This window comes from Penicillium soppii (genome assembly GCF_028829465.1).
Source record: "Penicillium soppii strain IBT 18220 chromosome Unknown utg000010l, whole genome shotgun sequence".
Lineage (NCBI taxonomy): Eukaryota > Fungi > Ascomycota > Eurotiomycetes > Eurotiales > Aspergillaceae > Penicillium > Penicillium soppii.
The window spans coordinates 1,286,507-1,306,220 of record NW_026643240.1 but is presented as its reverse complement, the minus strand read 5'-3'; the positions used below and the strand labels follow the sequence as shown (position 1 = coordinate 1,306,220).

At 48.1% G+C, this 19,714-nt stretch overlaps 5 protein-coding genes across 5 annotated transcripts; 3 read left to right on the top strand and 2 right to left on the bottom strand.

The window, feature by feature from the left end:
• Positions 1-8,082: 8,082 nt before the first annotated feature.
• On the top strand, positions 8,083-11,200 carry N7529_011154 (uncharacterized protein; the record flags this gene model as incomplete). Its single annotated transcript, XM_057246680.1, has 5 exons — positions 8,083-8,154; positions 8,296-8,554; positions 8,700-9,764; positions 10,223-10,903; positions 11,028-11,200. The coding sequence occupies 5 exons, from the start codon at positions 8,083-8,085 to the stop codon at positions 11,198-11,200; spliced, it is 2,250 nt and encodes a 749-aa protein (XP_057092029.1).
• Positions 11,201-12,074: 874 nt separating this feature from the next.
• On the top strand, positions 12,075-13,986 carry bgt3 (uncharacterized protein; the record flags this gene model as incomplete). The annotated part of the gene is made up of 3 exons (XM_057246679.1): positions 12,075-12,546; positions 12,606-13,782; positions 13,842-13,986. The coding sequence occupies 3 exons, from the start codon at positions 12,075-12,077 to the stop codon at positions 13,984-13,986; spliced, it is 1,794 nt and encodes a 597-aa protein (XP_057092028.1).
• A 748-nt stretch (positions 13,987-14,734) lies between these two features.
• N7529_011152 (SRR1 family protein) lies at positions 14,735-15,725 on the bottom strand (the record flags this gene model as incomplete). The annotated part of the gene is made up of 2 exons (XM_057246678.1): positions 14,735-15,087; positions 15,254-15,725. Coding segments are annotated over 2 exons (825 nt in total), but the record flags the coding sequence as incomplete, so codon positions are not given.
• Positions 15,726-16,462: 737 nt separating this feature from the next.
• N7529_011151 (copper acquisition factor BIM1-like domain-containing protein) lies at positions 16,463-17,316 on the top strand (the record flags this gene model as incomplete). The annotated part of the gene is made up of 3 exons (XM_057246677.1): positions 16,463-16,679; positions 16,731-17,044; positions 17,107-17,316. 3 exons carry the CDS (start codon positions 16,463-16,465, stop codon positions 17,314-17,316), a joined length of 741 nt encoding a protein of 246 aa, XP_057092026.1.
• A 302-nt stretch (positions 17,317-17,618) lies between these two features.
• N7529_011150 (alpha/beta fold hydrolase) lies at positions 17,619-18,829 on the bottom strand (the record flags this gene model as incomplete). The annotated part of the gene is made up of 2 exons (XM_057246676.1): positions 17,619-18,646; positions 18,793-18,829. The coding sequence occupies 2 exons, from the start codon at positions 18,827-18,829 to the stop codon at positions 17,619-17,621; spliced, it is 1,065 nt and encodes a 354-aa protein (XP_057092025.1).
• Between the last annotated feature and the right edge of the window lie 885 nt (positions 18,830-19,714).

The following is a 19,714-nucleotide window of genomic DNA, read 5'->3' as shown; positions in this document are numbered from 1 at the left end:
AACGTATACTTCGGCAAGAGATAGATAGGCAGAAACAACATGGCTGATTCTTTTAGGGTAGACTTGAATGGGTCCTGATATTACAATACAACCTACAGACTGGATGCAGAATCTAATTTGGCAAGACGATCCACACGTCCATTTGGAAATGTAATTATTCTATTCTATCCTGTGATGACCCATCTATGGATAGACAAGCAACCCGGGTGATTCAGGGAATCCTCAGACTAGTACCAAATTGTACAAAAGTAACTAATTTGCGCGAGTCATGTTCGCGCCCACTAGGAAAAGAGCAGACAGACCTATTACACGAGGAATGAAACTTTGTACAATCTAATATCATTGCCAACTCCAACCCGCGGACTACTGGCCGATCAACGTGGAGAGGAGCTTGTTTCGACCGGTAGTTCCAAGATTTCTGGTCCACATGCTTGGCTGTCGGGACTGATCCGACCCCCAAAGTGTAAGAATTACTCCGTGTGCCGTTGGCCAATCTGGAGGTTGAATCTGCCATCGTACATGTATCTACAATATAGTGCTTACGCCCGCTGTGGAGAACCCGAGAGAGGAAAAAAAACTAATTAGGATGGGATGGACCATTTTTGTATTATTTTCGAGGTAGTATCAGTATCAATATTAGTATTATTGTTCTGGGTCATATCGAGAATACGGAGTACGGAGTAGGGGCTGGATATTGTTCTCGGAATCAAGATTGTATTTCTTTGTATGCCATAAACGTCCAAGATCGCCATACTCGCATTAGCACATGGACAAAAAACGAAAAGCAAAAAAAGAACAGCAAACCGCAAACACGCCATTTTTAGCCCCCTGCTTCCGCTTTTTGACACCTTGACACATCTGACCTTTTCCCCTCTCCCCGATGGTGTCATATTGGGTATGGGGCTGGGCTGGGGACCAAATGAATTGCAATAATTTTGGTTCTCAGCTATATCTGGGGCTACTATAGGACAAGGACAGAGACCGGATTAGTTTTTCTTAGATTGTTGCTCCCCGATCTGTGACGTAAGACTACATAGCTCCTGCATTCATGGATGGACTAAGATAATAGACGATGATGCCGGAGCTGAGCTGCATGGTATAACTGGTATAAGGATACGCCTATTCTCGGGGGCCCGTGAAGGCCCGACCAGGTGATGAGTGGTTCGGTGTGAGTATGGCATTCAAATGCAAACGGGTACGAATTCAGTGGACTAAGTACGTGCAGGTGCTCAGGTGTAGTAGTCCCTAAGTATAGCAACGGTGTGTATTCCTCTCCGCAGCGATCAGCGAAAATATGCAAGACCTAGCTGTCCTCAGCCTCAGATCTTATTCTGAAGGATTTGAATGCGCGCACTCGGTTCCTTGTTTTTTTTTCATTTTTCATTTATACAAAGTTTATCACTTATTATTATTTTAATTCCATCCCTTGAATCTGCGAAGACAAGGAGATATTCTGAAACAAGTTCTCAACTCCGACCACGCGACGCGCTACTGCAGCTGCAGGTTTAACGCTGTTTCGCGTGGATGGCTCACAAAGTTTGGGCATACGGTGAGACTAACTTTGGAAATTATGGTTTGAGCTAGAACCCTTTTTCGAGAGAGAACATTCGGTGTGCGATGTTTGAAACCGATTGACCAGCTGTGACCACAACTATAAACACCCGTGGACAAGATATAGGATGACATGCACTTCATATCTCATTGGCGTAGATACATAGATTGTATTTATCTTTCCATTGGATGCATCTCCTCAAATGATGCAATCTGAATGTCAAATAGTATCAATCGGGTTATAATCGGCCGATTATCATTTCCGCACTTGCAACGGCCACCAGTGTACAAGATTGACGGAGTAGGCTTTTCGATTTGCCAGATCTAGGGAAACAAATTCCACTTCCCTTTTTGTCTTATGGATCGGGAATATCGGAATCTGGATCATCAAGAGCTTGAGCTCGGCTAAAAACATATAAAAAAAACACAATAAAAACGCTCGGTAGTCGATCCACGGTCCATGTCCAAAGCTCCATTCCTCGGATCCGGATGGTGGGGCCGTTCAACCGATCTTTCTTTTCTGTCGTCTTTAGAAATCTAGTGCTTTTGTTCAGGAAAAGGGAGAGAGAAATAGAAATAATACGGAGGAACTTGTGATGGAGAGTTACAATGAAAAAGAAGACGTGATATTATTTGCTGTGAGAGAAAGGGCTTTACACTGGAAACGGTTATCATTGCCTATTCTCGGCCATCCCGCTTGGCCCGAGTGAGAGGGGCCATACGTTGTATCCATCCTAGGGCGATCCGGAGTGCGGAGAATGCTCTGGTTTCTCATTGGTTTTTTCTTTTTCTTTTTGTATTTTTCTTTTCCTGTTAGTTACTTGTTTCCGTGGGGTTGTTTCTTGTTTTCCAATATGATCAACAGAATATCAGTTATATTATAGAGTAATGAAGTCATTTGCAATCTTGTATGAGATGGTCGGATGATTAGGGCTTGAACTTGAGCCGTTGGCGACCCCCAGGGCAGATCATCATAGACTAAGCAGGGTGGCCGATATCCGCATGGATGAAAGACCAGGGTATGACAACTTTAATTTGGGGGCAGTTGAATCCTGAACACTAAAAGATCTAGACATGGACTTATGCTGAAAGAAAACGGGGTCGGGTAAAGGTTGAACGAGAAACGTATTTGGATTTCCACCATGATTTCTCGCTGTTTCTCGTTCCATGGTCGAGGTAGCCACGGTCTGCCAAGAAACCAACGACTATCAAAACTTCATTTGATCCCTTGAGCCTTAAGACCGTGTACTATAACCCCCCCGACGCGATCTACTAGATTGTGGCTTGCCACCCCTCAACTGACACTAGTACCCTATTGGCGTGTCCCAAACAGGCGTCCCATAGCACCTACAATGAAGGTAGTATTTTTTCCGCTGGATCCTCGGAGATACCGTATGCCCCTCCCCCCCTCCGATCCTGAGTGATCCCCCCGGAACTAAACTCATAGAGGGAAAAGGACAACCATAGAATGGAGAAAAATAAGCGAAAGAGAAAGCTAGTTCTGGAGGTGAAGAAGGACAGCTCTCTCCTGCAAAGCTGTATGCACTGCATGAAGTAAGGGTTGCGGCCCCAGGCCAACGTGGACATCGGGTGGTCTGCAGCCTTTGAATTTGCTTTGCAGCATGATTTTGTCGATCGCAAGAAGCAAAGAATTTAATTCAAGTGACCAAAAGAACACGGAGCACTCGTCACGTCTCGGGTGGTAGTACGGAGTACTCCGCTCCATCCCCCCGAACGCTCAAACCACCATCCTCTCTATGTCCTGCCAGTAGTTGCTATGTTGTGGAGGTTGGCGCACAACGACGCGTTGGCGCGTTTGATTACAGAGTCTCTCTATCAGCAGACAGCACCCCGGTCATGATTGATACTGCTAAGTTCAAGCCCCTTGGTGGCAGAGTGGCTGCAGGTCAGCGTGCTATTGCTGCATCAGGTTTAGGGCTTGGCCTCCTGCATGGAGCTGAGTGTTAGAGCCCAGGTTCAAACGGTGTCACCTATTCTTCCCTCTTTTTCTCTCGCACGGGCCATTTATGTTTTTTTTTTATTCACTTTTTTTGTAAGTACAATATTGTATTCCCCAAAGCTCGGGACATGACGTATATTGAACGTGTGGATCGACACAGATCCAATGAAACCGACGGGAGACCGACACAAAGAGGATTTTTGGTTTTTCATTTAGTTCATACTTTAGCGAAGTGCTAAACAAACTTCTTCGGCAAATGAAAAGCTCGATATCCGTCTACGTAAGACTGGCACTAAGTCAACTAACTCTGAGACGGCCTGAGATGAGCATGCTCTGGACCTTTCCAAATCCACAGTCGATCCGGGGCGGTAGTGGCACTCTTAGAGCACCAAGGGGGCCAGGATTGTCGGTTGATCCGCCCAGGGGTTCGCCCTCCGGTTCGTCTCCGATGGTCCTCCCCGGTCCAACCCCAGCCACTCGATCTCCGAGTCATACTGTACGACATTGAGGTGTCAGGTGGACCTTTTGACTTCGTCTCAGCTTTGGTTGGAATCATGATTGAAAAGGGTTTCTTTTACGGTTTTGTATAGGGTCAATCCATGAATTCCAACAGTGTCATACCACTGCATGGACCATGTGGGTCTGGCACGCTATCACAATTCCCAATTTCCCACCCGAGCTGATCATGGAGATATTCTCGTTCATACCTACTCCGTATATAGTAGTTATAATTATTAAATAAAACCGAAAAAGATTACCATCAAGAAGTGTGGAACTGCGGGTACGGCTTAACGTGACGGAAGACCGCGGGACCCTAACACCCTGCATCGATCACATTCAAAACCAATGAGATTCTTCCGTGGAATTGGTGCCGTTTACTTATTTGGGCTTTTTTTTTTCTTAGCCCCACGCAAGAAATGAAAGGAAATGAAAAGAGACCTAAAAGAAAGAAAAAACAGGGGGGAATATGCAACCGTGCACAAGTCTTAGCTCCAACCTTCAAGGCTGAGACTCTCAGGAACTGTGAGAGATAACTAATTTAAGTGTGCCTCGAGCACTCGAATCCCCGACTTTGATTCATTGGATAATTAAGCCCTAGTCATTGGTGCATTCTACACTTAGCTTTTCCGTACCTGTATCGTTAGCTGAATGGATGGTACTAGCCTGATTCTGGAAGCAGCCTCAGAATACCATATTTATTTCTTTGGAGATTTAGTTTTTTTGCTTTTTCTGTTCTCTTTTTCTCGTTTCTCTGCCTCGTGTGCATGGCCTAGTAAACCTCCGAAGTCAGAGAGTCCTGTACGCCCGTGAATTCAACTTTTATGCACAGTCACTGCGCACCAATGACCAATTTTTACTGTTTTTTATTTCTCCAGAGCTTTGCTGCCCACTTATTAGACTGGCAAGAGAGCCTCATGAGCTGATTGTCCATTGGTAGGCTCGTAACGAGAACTAAGAATAAGAACTCTCGTAGGTTGTACATACTAAATAATAAATTGCGCAAATGATATTAATCCGTCTATCATTATATTTTATTCCCGAGTACAACGTACTTTGTGTACTAGTACACCCGTTATGTCTCCACCAAGAAAAGAGCATGAGGTATAAAAGACAAGCCTAGGCAAACATCTACTTGATCTCAAAGCCGAAATAGATGAGCGAACATGTGCCTACGCACCAATTTTGCTTTCCGGTACATTTCACATGAAGCACAGGAAGATAAAATAATTTTTGTAAATTGTTTCCTTCTAAAAAATACAATACTTGAAAAGATCCTCAAATGTCATGCATCGACCGGTGTCAGAGCCCGGAGAAAATTGGGAAAGGGGAGGGGGGGGGGGGAATGGGGCTTTGCATCGCCAATGTTTTATTTTTATTTTTTTTTTCTTTTTTTCCACAGACACATTATTTCTTTCTCTCAACGTGAATACTAATGAATGTGCCAAGATGAACTAAGATGACACTAAAATAGTTGCGGGATAGAGCGAACCCGGGCGGAGGCCCGCATCCTTGGGGTGTTTCGTCCCCAGATTGGCTGTTTCCAGCGGAATCGATGTTTTTCCAGCATTAGCGTCCGAGGAAATCCTCGATCGTATCCCAGTATCTGGACCGGTATAGTATCTACGTCTTACATACTCCGCAGAGTAGACGCGTATCATCAATCTCCCAGATTTCGGGAAGTGGCATGCCATACCATGGGCTCGCTAAGATAGTTCATAGGATCCATGTTGAGGCTGGGGACAGGGTTACACACGTCCCACGAACCCAAACCCGTTCAAAGAGGATATGGGTACATGGCGTTAGAGGTTGTTTCGAGTTGAGTTGGGGAGAGAAAAGCAGTGCTGAACAATTGGGCCGTGGAAACAATGAAAATTCGGTGTAACTTGCCTTTTCTCTAGTACGTGTTTTCTCTAATGTACGGTACATTGTACATATTCTTTTCAATTTCAAGTATTCTTCCGCCGATCCTCGATATACTCCGAAAGGAATTTCTCAGCCCAAGCCGTACCTGAAACTGGCCTCTGCACAATCCGAGGGCAACGTCAACTAGCTTTCTTTTTTTAGCCTCGAGTCCATCCCGAGGTCCACACGGCCAATCTCCATTGATTGTCAGGTATTCTAGACTTGTGGTGGGTCGTCGATATAATTTGATCTTAACGTCATGAGCAAACGGATTTCCGTTATGTCCTACATATGTATCCAACGTACAGAGTAATATTGTACAAGATCGTTATAGTGTGATAAATTGTATAGTCTCGTGTTGGAGGTCTACTGTTATGTCTTGTAGCTTGTTTGATTATTATTATATTATTCTTCTGTTTCCGTCCCACTCTAGATTTTATCTATCGCTTTTTTTATTTTCTCTTTTTGGAGTGTCGGCGCTTGTTTCTCTATGGGCTTTTTAAACTCCGCAATCAGAATCCTGCCAGAAAATCAAGTCTCAGAGAGATTTAGTTTTTTTATTTTATGTTTATTTCACAATTCACTACTTTTACTTTCCCAGTCTTTCTGCAAAGAGTATATACCACAGAGAAGTACCTCCATTCCACGTATCACGATTCCTCCATCGACTCCGAGAGAAGCCCTAATTGGATGTTTTTATATCGCGGCAATTCTACTGGTATAGTACTACGTAGTTATATAGAGTATAGATTTAAACCCCACTGGCAACACACCCCAATCGAGTGACTTCCCCACCTCCCTCTCTCTCTTTCTTTGTCGGCACATCATTCCCCAGTCTATACACTCAGTACCTAGGGAAATCTCTTTGATGACACATTTAATTTTAAAGAGGCTCGGATGTTTACCGGGCTCGAGTCTCTGATAATCTCCTGCATTCATCCTGGTCAATATTACACTACTTTCCCGCTAGTTACAAGATCCTACTTTTAGGATACTCCTAATACAACTGTTATTTTCTTTTCTTACCATTCCTTATTAGGTCTCTTTTTTATTCTTTTCTTTTTTTCTCTTTTTCTCTGCTCTTTTTCTGGTTTTGGTTTCCTGTTCTAATTCTTTTTTTTATAATATTAAATTATACATTATATTATATTACATATTTATTTTATTTTCTTTGTTTTCTCTCTTTTATATTTTCTTTAATTATATTCTATTCTCTTAATTTAGTTTGTTTTTAAGAGGTTTGCCTCCGAAAAATAAGAATGGGTCTCACGGGTACAGCTAAATAACGACCCTGGACCCTCCACTTGCCATCAAGGCCCATCTTGCCCTGAGTGTGTGTCGCGCAGTTTAGCCTCAAAGGATCCGCGTGGTCCTCATCAAGGGAACAACCCCCCCCTAGTTCTGTCTTTCTTCTTGTCAGACGTCAACTCGATTCTATCCTGGCCTGCGAAAGAGAGATTGTTCATGACCGGCATGATACAGCCTGACCTTGGAACGAAGTACAAGGAAGATATTGATGATGTGAGTATCGCAATTGTTCTTTCGTCTTTGGTACCTTTCCACTTGTTCCACATCCTGCGCTATAGATTTCACGTTATGTTTCCTACTTCAATATCATTCCGGCTATCTTTCTTGATTTCCTTTTTTTTCCATATGGAGGGAGCTCAAATGCGCCATTGTTTGCCCGCACATTCGTCTTGTTCTTTATGGAGGGTTCTCATGCCTATGTTGCCAATCTTTCTTCGGCGCATACGAAGCATATGGCAATGCGTCAATCAAGCAAAAGCAAATCCAGACTGGATACCGAGCCATTGAAACGACCCAGCAACCATGACCCGAAGTCATTGAGATAGCTACATTCCAACTGTATGCGTGTTCTCGAAAATACAGCAAATTCTCGGACCAGAGGACTACAGCCATATGAGCCGAAGGCGTCAGATAACACGAGGCGCAAAAAAGCAATACCTCGAGTCTATGGAATTGAGAGAGCCAGATTTCGGTGCTTGGTCCTTTCGGAAGAAAACTATCCCAATATCAAGCGCTACACAGATCCATGCTTTTCTTTAGCTCTGGGCGGACAATCCCGGTTATACCCTGGCCATTCTGTTACGCACATAGAGCAATCCCTGCTCGAGGCTTTCGTTTGTGGCCCATTCCAACCCTCCATAATGATTGCAGATTCAAATGCTCACCCTAGACCGATGTCATACGCTGATGTCACTCCGGATACATCTAGCTGTGTTCACAAGGGCCTTTTTTTTTTTTTCCTTCGTCCACGTTCTCAGATTGTAACACCATTTGGCTTCGAGTTTCGTATCTTTCTAGCAACTTTTGGCGTTGGATATCGAAGGCTAAGTCACTGATATGTGTTTCTGCTACAGCTTCGACACGGCAATTCTGGACAATCAGGTTCTCAGCAGTCTCAAACATTACAACAGAGATCAGGTCTAGCACAGAAGCAAGGTCCTGCCTCACCTGTTCGCCATTCTCCTTCTATTCCCACCACATACCCTCCATCTCATCCGTTAGGCACCGGAGCCCTACACAATAATCCTTACGGGCAACCCCAGGAGTCGCCTTACTACTCCACCCATCCTTCATTCACAGCAACCCCAGCTTCTGTTCATTTTCCCTCCAGTGGTAAGCTAGCCTTTTGTTTTATTGTTTGGACTTCTAGCGTTGAATGATTGCGTGTTGGAGCTTGGTTCTTTCTTCGTTTTCATGGATATGCCCGCTGGGAAACTTTTGAATTTTGTTACCGACATGGACTGATTCTCGTAAATAGGGCCACCTGACCTCATGGCATCTACCGCCCAAATGCAGAGACCCCCTTACCCTCCCATGTACCACACCCCTCAATCAAGCTCACCGGCTTCGGTAGCTTCTCAACCTCAAGACCAACATGGACGGAACCTCTACGCGCAGTCACCACACATGCCACCCCAAATGTTCTACCAACCATATGCGCCTATGAATCCAGTTCAACCGTCACCATATGCGACTCACCACTCCCCTCAACAGCATCCTCTGACAACACAGTCATTGATGATGCCTTCTCATAAAGCTCCGGTCCAGATGCCACCCCATCACCCTCCTCACATCCCCACAACCGCCATGTCCACCAGCCCGATCATGAAACTCGATACCTCACAGCACCCCAATCTGTCACAGCAACAGATGCTGAACCCGCCTTCAGCAAATAGCGCCCACGGAATATCCGCCAACAACCCCCTCGCAAGCCCACAACATGCAGGTTCCAGCTCCAGCGCAGCCCCAGGCCCCATCCCCGCCACGACCCCGCTAGTAGTCCGCCAGGACAGCAACGGCGTGCAGTGGATAGCCTTTGAGTACTCCCGAGACCGCGTGAAGATGGAGTACACGATCCGCTGTGACGTGGAGTCCGTGGTAGTGGATACGCTATCTCAAGATTTCAAGACTGAGAACTGTGTCTACCCGCGCGCCTGTTGCAGTAAGGACCAATACCGCGGAAACCGACTGGTTTACGAGACAGAGTGCAACGCAGTTGGCTGGGCGCTGGCCGAGCTGAATCCCGCTCTTCGAGCTAAGCGGGGTCTGATTCAGCGTGCTGTCGACAGCTGGCGCAATAGCAACCAGGACCCGAGACTGCGCAGCAGACGTGTCCGTCGTCAGGCGAAGATGAGTCGCAGACAGTCAGTTCCGGCTCAGTCCCATATGCCCCCTGGGGCGGGGGCTCCTTTGCCTGGGCCTGGAATGGCGGCCATGCCTGGTCCTCCTCCTCCTCGGCCGAATCTGGGTCCTATGTCCATGGGCCCACCGCAGATGCACCACCACCATCAACCTGATGGTAGCCCCAACGAAGAAGTTAGCGGTATGTTTCAACACATGTGATGTGCTTTGAGTTTCTTGTCCCCGTCGATGTTTCTTTTATTCTTCTCTTTTCTTCTGCAACATGAGCGGCGGGATCCCCCAATCATGTATTATTCCCCTTTGGGCTTTGGTTAGACTGGATCGTTTTCTTTGTATGTGTATGTGTGGGAGTTTGGTGTGTGTGCTATCTTATCCTGTGTGTGTATGAGTGTATGAGGATGTGTCAATGGCTGTATGAGATGTGAACTCACTCCTGTATGCTTTATCTGGTCCGCACCCAGTCTGCGTTGTTACCTGTTTATTTCATACCCTGTTCGCTTCGCTTTTGCATTGTCGTTATCATTCGACTCCGCCGCGCTCCTGGTGCTTTGGCTCTTTCTTTGGAACTGGAACTACACTTCCCCCAACATGCTCGATCATGCAGTACAGCGTAGGCTAAGTCCTCTTAACGCTCCATAGGCACCGAATACCCGGGCAACCGAGTGGACACATGTCTCCCACAGCCCTCCGACCTCCGACCAGCCCACATCTTCCACGAAGCACCAACATCCTTAACCAGCTCAAATGGCCCCTCCATGCCCCCTCTCCTCCACGAAACCAATATCGCCTCCCTATCCCGCCACCCCACAATCGCAACCTCAGCCCGCGCGTCCGACCTCGACCACGACATCGAAACCCAAGGCCCAACCAACGATGACCTCTTCAGCCACCTTCCAGACGGCAAACGCCGCAAATTCATCCTAGTCGACGATCCGCATCGCGGCTGCCGCGTGCGCGTCAAAGTCGTCCTCGACAAAGTCAACATGGACGAAATCCCAGACTCCTACCGCCAACACAATGCCGTCTACCCACGCACCTACTTCCCGATCCAGATGCGCGACGAGAACCGCGTCGTCCCCGCCAAGCGGTTCTTCCGTGACGACACCGAACAAGACGATAACGATCCCGACGCAGCGACGGTCGGCCGCACCACCGTCCCCGCCCCGTCCCTGGACCCAGAACTCAGCACTGACATCGAGGTGCCGAAACTCTCGCGCAAGAGACATCATAAGGAATTACTCCTCAATGACCTCGGCTACCGCATGAGCTGGAGCCAGAGTCGCGTGTTCTCGGGCCGTATGCTGTTTCTGCAGCGATCGTGTAAGTGTCTCAGCCCATAACGCCGCCCTTTATCTTTATATGTACATAAGCATATGTACCCGAGGGATCAGATCCACGTGCCCCGGAAGACCATTTGAGACATCCGCTAACCGGTTGCGAACAGTGGATGCGTACCGCAATAAAATGCGCAGTAGTATGCTGGCCGCGGGACAGGACTCAGCGGATATTCCGGATCATTTTGATACGCGTCGTGGGAAGAGACGGTTTTTGGAGCGCGGTCGGAGGTTGGAGAGTGAGAATGCTGCGCAGCGGAGTGTAGAGGAGGTAGAGGGCTAGATTTTTTTCTCTCCCTTTTTGTGTTTGTTTTTGCTTTTACTTTTGGGCTCTCCTTATGATTGATGTTTATGTGGATTGATATGAGTTATGAACTTGACTTGGCGATATAGGATCTATGACCTTGGACGGGAGCAATATGTCAAATGAAAAAAACAAGGGATTGGGATTGGAATGGATTGGCGCTGGGGATTGGATGGCTATGAGATACCTTTTGAATATGAGATGATTGAGATGTCTATGAGAATATAATATAGAAAGCTCGATGTAGAGATAGTAATGAATGTAGTAGAGGTAGTAGAGTACTATGAGATAAAAATAGCATCGTGAACCAAGGGTCAGATCAGGGACTCGGACTCTCCACATGCCGGTTCCACTGAGACCCTTGATGCCTGAGGCTAAGTATGTACTTCACATACCTAACTAGTTAATTAAATTATTCAACGAGTATATCGTTAAAGAGAGGAAAAGAGAATAAATAAATAAATAAGACTAGTAGAAATCATCCAAATAATTGAAGCTAGTTCCCTCATTACACTTTGTTACTACTCATTTTGACTGATCAAATAAGTAAATACGGGACAATAAAAAGCGTTGTCCCGCCCACGCTGTGTTGATACTCCGCTTGCGTTACTACCCGCGGCCGTCATGCCCTCTTTCTTTTCTTTAGCACAGCCTTGAAACCTTGACTTGAAAACGTTCGGACTGCCGCCCTTTGTCTCACTTGAACTTGCCGGAACCGTGGTTCCTGTGCTTTGCAATTTAATTCCCAATCTCACCTTCCACGAATTCGAATTCTTAAATGACCGCTCACTTTCTCTCTACACTGGTCATTCTTCGCTGGCCCTAATCGGACCCTCAAAAAAAATAAAATAATATGTCTTCCAACGACATGCACAACATCCCCCCACCACCACTTCATCAATACTCACAAGGAACCCGAAACAACACCGTAACACCCGGCGTTGACAATCTCGGCCCCAGCTCCCCAGGCGGCGGAATAAGCGGCATAGCACTAGGAATCGCAAACACGCACGACCGACAAAGCGGCATCGACGCATCCCGCGGAATGGATCACTACACCGGCCCCGCCGAACGAGACTTCAACACCACCGGCTCAGACACTCCCTACGTCCCTTCCCCAGCCTTCGTCAGCGCAGAATCACTACGCCCGAACCAGTCCTACGGCTCCAACTCGCACATGTTGGGCGGCGCGGCTGCCTCCCCGGGCTTCCACACGCCCCCGCAGTCGTCCCTTCATTTTAGCGACTCAGCCCACAGCCCGCAGCAGTATCCGGCGCCGTATGGCGGAATCACGGACGGGCCGTACCAGCGTCATTCGGCGTATAGTAATGGGGAGGAGATGACGAATATCAATCCCGATGATATCGCCGACGACGGCGATGAGGATTTTGCGCCCAGATCGCGCGGTCGTGCCGCTGCCGCTGGGGCGGGGGAGGCGCTGCTGCTGGGGGCCTTTTGACGGGATTCTTTGGGAAGGAGAAGAATGCTGATGTTGCGTATAATTCTGTTCCTGGGGGTGGGCTGGAGGCTGGTGGGGCGGCGGCGCCGGCGAAGAAGATGGATGGGCGCAAGAAGATGGGGTGGATTGTCGGGCTTGTGCTTGGGTTTATTATACTCGGTGCGATTGTTGGCGGCGCCGTTGGCGGTACGATTGGGAGTCGGCACAGTAATGGGTCCAAGGCCAGTAACGTTGGGACTGCGGATGGCGATACGCAGAGCAATGGCGACCTCGATAAGGATTCCGCTGAGATCAAGGCTTTGTTGAACAATGGTGATCTGCACAAGGTTTTCCCTGGCGTGGACTACACGCCATGGGGAGTGCAGTATCCGGATTGTCTCAAGTGGCCGCCGTCGCAGAACAACGTTACCCGTGACATGGCGGTTCTGTCGCAGTTGACTAACACCGTGCGTCTGTATGGAACGGATTGTAACCAGACGGAAATGGTGCTGCACGCAATCGATCGCCTCGATCTCAAGGATATGAAGCTTTGGCTGGGAGTATGGATTGATTCGAACACCACCTCTACCGAGCGCCAGTTATCGAAGCTTTACAAGGTCCTCGATGATACCAAAGACACCTCTATCTACAAGGGTATCATTGTCGGCAACGAAGCACTCTACCGCGCCGGTTCAAGCAAAGCGAGCGCCATGACGACCTTGATCTCGTACATCCAGAATGTCACGAGCGAAGTCAAGACACGCAACCTGGATCTCCCCATCGCGACCTCCGACCTCGGCGATAACTGGACTGCCGAGCTGGTGGATGAAGTAGACGTCGTCATGTCTAACGTGCATCCCTTCTTTGCGGGCGTTAACGTCAGTATTGCCGCCGGCTGGACATGGGACTTTTGGCAGGACCACGATGTCTCCCTGACAAAGGGAACGAGCAAAAAGCAGATCATCTCCGAGGTTGGATGGCCGAGCGGAGGCGGCAAGGATTGCGGCGAGAGCCCTTCCTGCGACGCCGACACACCGGGCTCAGTGGCCAGTATCGATAACATGAACTCGTTCATGTCCGACTGGGTCTGCCAGGCGCTGGAGAACGGAACTGATTACTTCTGGTATGTATTATCTGTTTTCTTGCAGCAGTCTATTGTTCAAACCACTAACACATTCGTAGGTTCGAGGCTTTCGACGAACCGTGGAAAATCCAGTACAACACGCCCGGCAAAGAATGGGAAGATAAATGGGGTCTCATGGACTCTGCGCGCACCATCAAAAAGGGTCTCAAGATCCCAGACTGCGGCGGCAAAACCGCCTCCTAATCGATATTTGACCCACCAGCTCTCTGTCCCGTGGCTCTTTACGGGATCATGATCATGAAACTTCTATGTTGTGCATACCTAAGTATCGTCTAGTATTTTCCGTTCGGCGTTCCAATCTCATACCATTCATTGATCTAACGATTCCCCCTCTCTCCCTGTTTATCCTTCTTGCGCGTCAACCATAGGGGGTTTTCTGTCGGCTTCCTGTCTGTCTTATTTCGGAGCCTTGTTTTGTTTGTCTGGCCATGTCATCTTTCATTTGGCATTTGGCATTTGGTTTTCTGTTGTTTTTTCTGGTGGTTTGCTATGTTTTTGCTGGGATGGAAATTTGATTGCATGGGATATTCACTTGGATCATTTGCGCTTTTGCTTTTGCCTTATGGCCTCGTTAACGTTGGATGCACATACATTGCCCAAATCGACTTTTATTGCGGTCCTTTTGACTGTAGCACTATGATGTATAGAACCATTCCTTGTTATGGCATGCATAGTATGGAGCAGAACTTAAGAGTCAAGATTCAAGAGATTCCAAGCTGTAAGATTACATATGTAGTGTAGACAAATTTCCAAAAGAAACCCTAGCAGTATAGCCCTGGAGGGCTACCCAACATGATATTTAACATCTCTATAGCTATCCAATATCCAAATCTTCGCAACCAAACCTTGAATATCCATCATACATAATCCCAAATGCCCAACGCCGCTCAATGCATGCCATGGTATATAAGCCTCCCAAAAAAGCACAAGCTCATTCCTCAACCTCCTTAGTCCAATAAAGCCTCATATTCCAAAACGCATGCTCGAGCGCCTCAAACACCGGCACACAGTACGACTCCGTTCCATCCACGTAGCTCTGCAACACACCCCCAGCATCTGTATGCTCAAGCGGCCCACCGAATACCAGCCAGGGCTTTGACGGCAACAGCAGCTCGAGATGCTGCCTTTCTGCACCGGGACAGAAGAGTAGCGTGTTCGCTGTTATGTGCGAGAAGGCTTCGGGGTCTTGCAGGATCGTGATGTTTAAACTTGAGAGGAGCGACTCGTCTAGTTTGTTGAAGACGGGGTCTTGGGCGTAGACTTTTAGAGGGGTAGGTGTGTGAGCTGGGGAGGGTTGTTGTCAGTTGTGGGTTTGGTTTTGGAGATGTATAGATAGGCATGATGAGAGGTGAGTTTCAGAAAAGGTGAAGTCAAAGTGAAGTCAAAATGAAGACAGAGTGATCGCAAAGCAAGAGTATAGCATAAAATCAAATCGCAGCGGGAAACGAACAATCTACTCGATCCTTGATACTAGCCAGCGCAGCAAGCTGATACAGCGAGACCGCCCTCCGATCAACCCATCCATCGCGCAGAAATCCACTCGGACTCCCAAGCCCAATGCAAACAACTGCATCAACTGCATCAGCGGGCGACGAGGCCTCCATTCTCGCCTTCACTCTCTCATCCAACACACCTGCCACCTTCGTCCAGCTCTCCGAACCCGTCCATCTATCGTGATGGGTCTGGAATTGCGTCTGGAGATCGGAGAGGGTGAGTCGGCCGGGAGCTTCTGCGGGGACTAGGATGGGTTCGGATTGGGGTTTCTGGCGTTGTCGTATTACACGCCGCACGTTGCTGCCGTTTGTGATATGGGTCCAGCCTGAGGGGTCGATCACTTCAGTGCGCCGGTTTTGGGGGGGGGTTTTCTTGGGCGGTTGGAGTGTGGCATTTTCATATGTATATAATATTATAGATGTAGATATATCTATACTCGGTAGGCAGGAGTAGACATAAATCGGTGCGATGTGAAGCTTTTCTTTTTTTTTTTTTTGGAGATGCGGGGAAGGAAAGGCTTGGCATTTTCATCTACTCTACATAGTACTACTACAGTGCTAGTATACAAAAGAGAATGGAAAGATTGCTTGTGAGATAAACCGACATATTCGAGTGAAGTGCCTACAGCAAACTAAATAAGGATTTATCCATGGTATCCTTCTTTTGAGCGCTCTGAAATGTGAAATGTAAGCGCCCAGCTTGTTTCCACCAACCGTTAGCGTCTCCTTCGGTGCTTCCACTCAGCAAATCACCATCCAGAATCACTCTTCAAGTGATGGCACTTGCAGCTGGCTGTGATGATCCCGGACCATCCCTGCTATTTTCTACTATCCGGAGCCAGTCACACATCGCTGGACCTGCAGTCTCGGTCACATTTGCGTTCTTGGGTTTTTACTCGTCCCCCCGGAGCGATGGCCCAGAACCCCTCAAAAAGACCGATCGGCCCTCGAGAAATTATGGCTTGATTTTGGTTTCTAGAGATTCTATGATTTTAGTCCTAATCCTTTGCTTCATCTCTTTGCATGCTGAGTTTGTCCGACCGGTGTCAAGTCTGAGCTGTGCTTGACAGGATACACCTTGCATACATGAATTTTTGGATTGTCTGATTCTTGTCACCATCGCTGTCGCCTGTATCTGTCAATTGTTCTCCGTCTCACATCACACCATGCCTCTCACACGATCTATATCGCGATGCGCCTCTATTCTCCTCCTGCTATGTCTGGGTCTGGCGCAGGCTCACACGGTCATCACATATCCCGGCTACCGAGGAAACAATCTCCGCACTAACGGCACAATCGAGCAAGCTCGTGGTCTCGGTGTCGCATACGATGTGAAGAATGGTTCTTACATCTACCCCTACGGAATGCAGTGGATTTATCCCTGTAAGCAAATGTGACTCGTTGTGCCTCGACCTGTGTAACTAACTCTTCTAGGTGGCGGTATGCCCACTTCGACCAACCGAACCAAATGGCCCATCAACGGTGGTGCTCTTGCCTTCCAGCCGGGTTGGTTCCCGGGTCATGACACTGCCTTGATCTATGTCAACCTTGGGTTCGGCGAGAACCCGCCAAATATGAGCCACTCTGTCGTCTCGCCGTTCCAGATCAGTGGCCCAAGTAGCAACCCTTACCCCGGTACGGTGTGTCTGCCTCAAGTGCCCCTGCCGGCCAATATCAGCGTCAGCCCCGGCGATTACGCTACCATTCAGATCATTGAAACGGCGAAGCATGGTGCTGCCCTGTACGACGTATGTTCCAATTTCAATCTGACAGACCACCGGTGGTGATCAGAGAATCTAACTTTCTTTAGTGCGTGGACATTGAATTCGCAGATGATGGCGACTCGTCTATCGCGGAGGTGACTCGCGAGAACTGCTTCAATTCATCTGACATATCTTTCCAGTACATGTACACTACCAGTGCGATCGGCTCTGGCGCTACGATGGTGCATGCCCCGAAATTGTCGACTGCAACGCTCTTCCCGCTCTTGTTGGCGGTTGCATTGGGCGTGTACTTGTAGATGTGTCTAGTTTTCTTGTTCATTTTCTTGATTGCATTTGCGCGCGCCTCGTTGTCTTTCTTTTGCGCCATACCCCTGGTTTCATTGATATCTGAAATTTCAAAATCACCGCTGATGATACTGCATGTCTTCTTCGAACGGTTAAGCTTTATAGCCGATTCTACGGGTCTTTCGGCGTCGATGGTGTCTGGGCTTCATATCTACTGTTCTGAACCGAATATATCTGTCAACTGTATGACAATCTTCTAGGACATGAGGCTCTTGCTGGCTATCGTAAATGACACATGATCTTTTGGATTCAACTAACCTACAATATCATCACGCACACCTCCGATCAAATCCAGAATGGTACGCGACACCTCTTCCGGACTTTCCTGTGGCGTCCAGTGTCCAACACCATCCACAAGCCGAAGAATCCGAAGATCAGCACAAGAGACCCCATTCTTCATCTTCTCAATGGCCCCGGGCTCCTGATAATTTCCCCAATCCAACTTCCCAGAAACAAAAGCGCAAGGCGGCTCAAGCTTCTTCCCAGCAAAAACCTCAAAGTCCCGTGTATACTTCCCCCCAGCAGCCGTCCGCACCCGGTACCAATTCAAGCCACCCTGGAACCCAGTGCGCCCATATTCTGCCGCATAAATAGCAAGCTCATCATCCGGTAGCCAAGACCGCGAAGCCTCAGCCGGCTCATCCCTCATATCAATTGCCACAGTACCCGGCATCGTCTCCCCAATCGGCATAATATAATACCCAGGCAACTTGACCAAATCCTCCGCTGACCACTTCCCAAGCGCAACAGGCCGATTCCCACCCCAACTCCCACTCTTCAAATGGAAGTATCCGCGCAGAAACTGCTTCATCTCCTCGGGCTCTAAATTCGACATCTCCACCCCCGCTACAGCACTAGAGTAATACCACTTATAATGCTTCTTCCCGAGCTTAGCAAGCGCCTCGTGAACATCCGCACCAGCAGCCCCCTCCATCCCCCCACTCGCACCCCCAACCGCCGATGCACTAGCCGTATCGAACGGCACCTCCGGACTCCCATTGAACGGATGGCTCATGAGCGCCACAGACCGAAACATATCAGGCCTCATAAGCGCACACATGGCAGCCGATACAGCGCCGCAGTCGTGTCCCGCGACGCACGCTACGCTCCTGTATCCCAGCGCGTGCACGAGCAGAACCATGTCGCGCACCAGCATTGACAGAGAGAACGTGCTCAGGTCGACGTCCGCATACGCGCGCGTGTCCCACCCGCTTGTGCGCCCGAAACCGCGCTGGTCGGGGGCGACGACATGGTAGCCCGCTGCTGAGAGCTTGGGGAGGACTCGCCGCCAGGAGTAGCCGAGTTCGGGGAAGCCGTGCAGGAGGAGAATTAGGGGTTTTTGGTGGTGGTGGTGGTGGTGGAGGGGGGTGGCCGGATTCAAGGATGTGGATGTTTAGGTCGGAAGTTTGGATGTAGCGCGTTGTCACACCTGCTGGGAGGGGGGGGGGGGGGTAGGGAGTCCATTTTGGGTTGGATGTGCGTTTTGGGCTTTGTGTGATGTTGTGTTGTACTACAACGCATATACTAATGTAGGGGATAACTATGTGCCTTTTATGTCTGGTTGGTTAGGACCGAGGTTGTGATATATGCCGACGGGTAGAACGATCAGCCTTAGCTTATTCCATGACGCAACTTGGTTCTGGGGGAAAATGATGTTTGGATGCGATATTGGAGCATACAATCTTCTCTTGGATATCCATTGATACATACATATATGCATGTACGGAGTATATAGCAAATCAATATAAATACACCTTGCAGGTGCATATTTATAACTTCGGTATACTCCACACTTCGTTTTGGGAGGCCTATCATACATGTATACGTCACTGGTTGTTTTGCCAATATGGCATTCTTACTCCGTACATTCTTTAGTCTCAAGTACCGATTTCCCCATACTTGAGATGTGTCAGGGGTTGAAAGGGTTGCTAGTATCTAGTTGGTACGCTAGTTAGATCCTTCTATACCTGCCCTCAAGGGCTGTAGGGACCTCGAAGTCGAGAATTTGCAAGGGCTCTTAGCCCTTGGCATACAAGGCTTTGAGTGTTGGTATTCAAGAAACCAAGAGGTAATGAGCAATATGATTCCACAATATACTACATATATGTACTGTATAGATCTATGGGGTCTATACTGTTCGACCGCCACATAAAGTGGTTCCTGAGTGCCTGACCCGCTATTCCATCGAGACCAAAAAAAAAGTCATGACGCAAAGTTCGATCTGATCCTTTTGTACCAACTTCAGGCTTTTTTCTTCCTTGTTCGAATTTTGAAAGTCTCGACTCCTTACTTTTGACACTCCTTTATTTTGTTGTAACTTTGTTTCTTTTTTTCTTAGTTGATCATTTC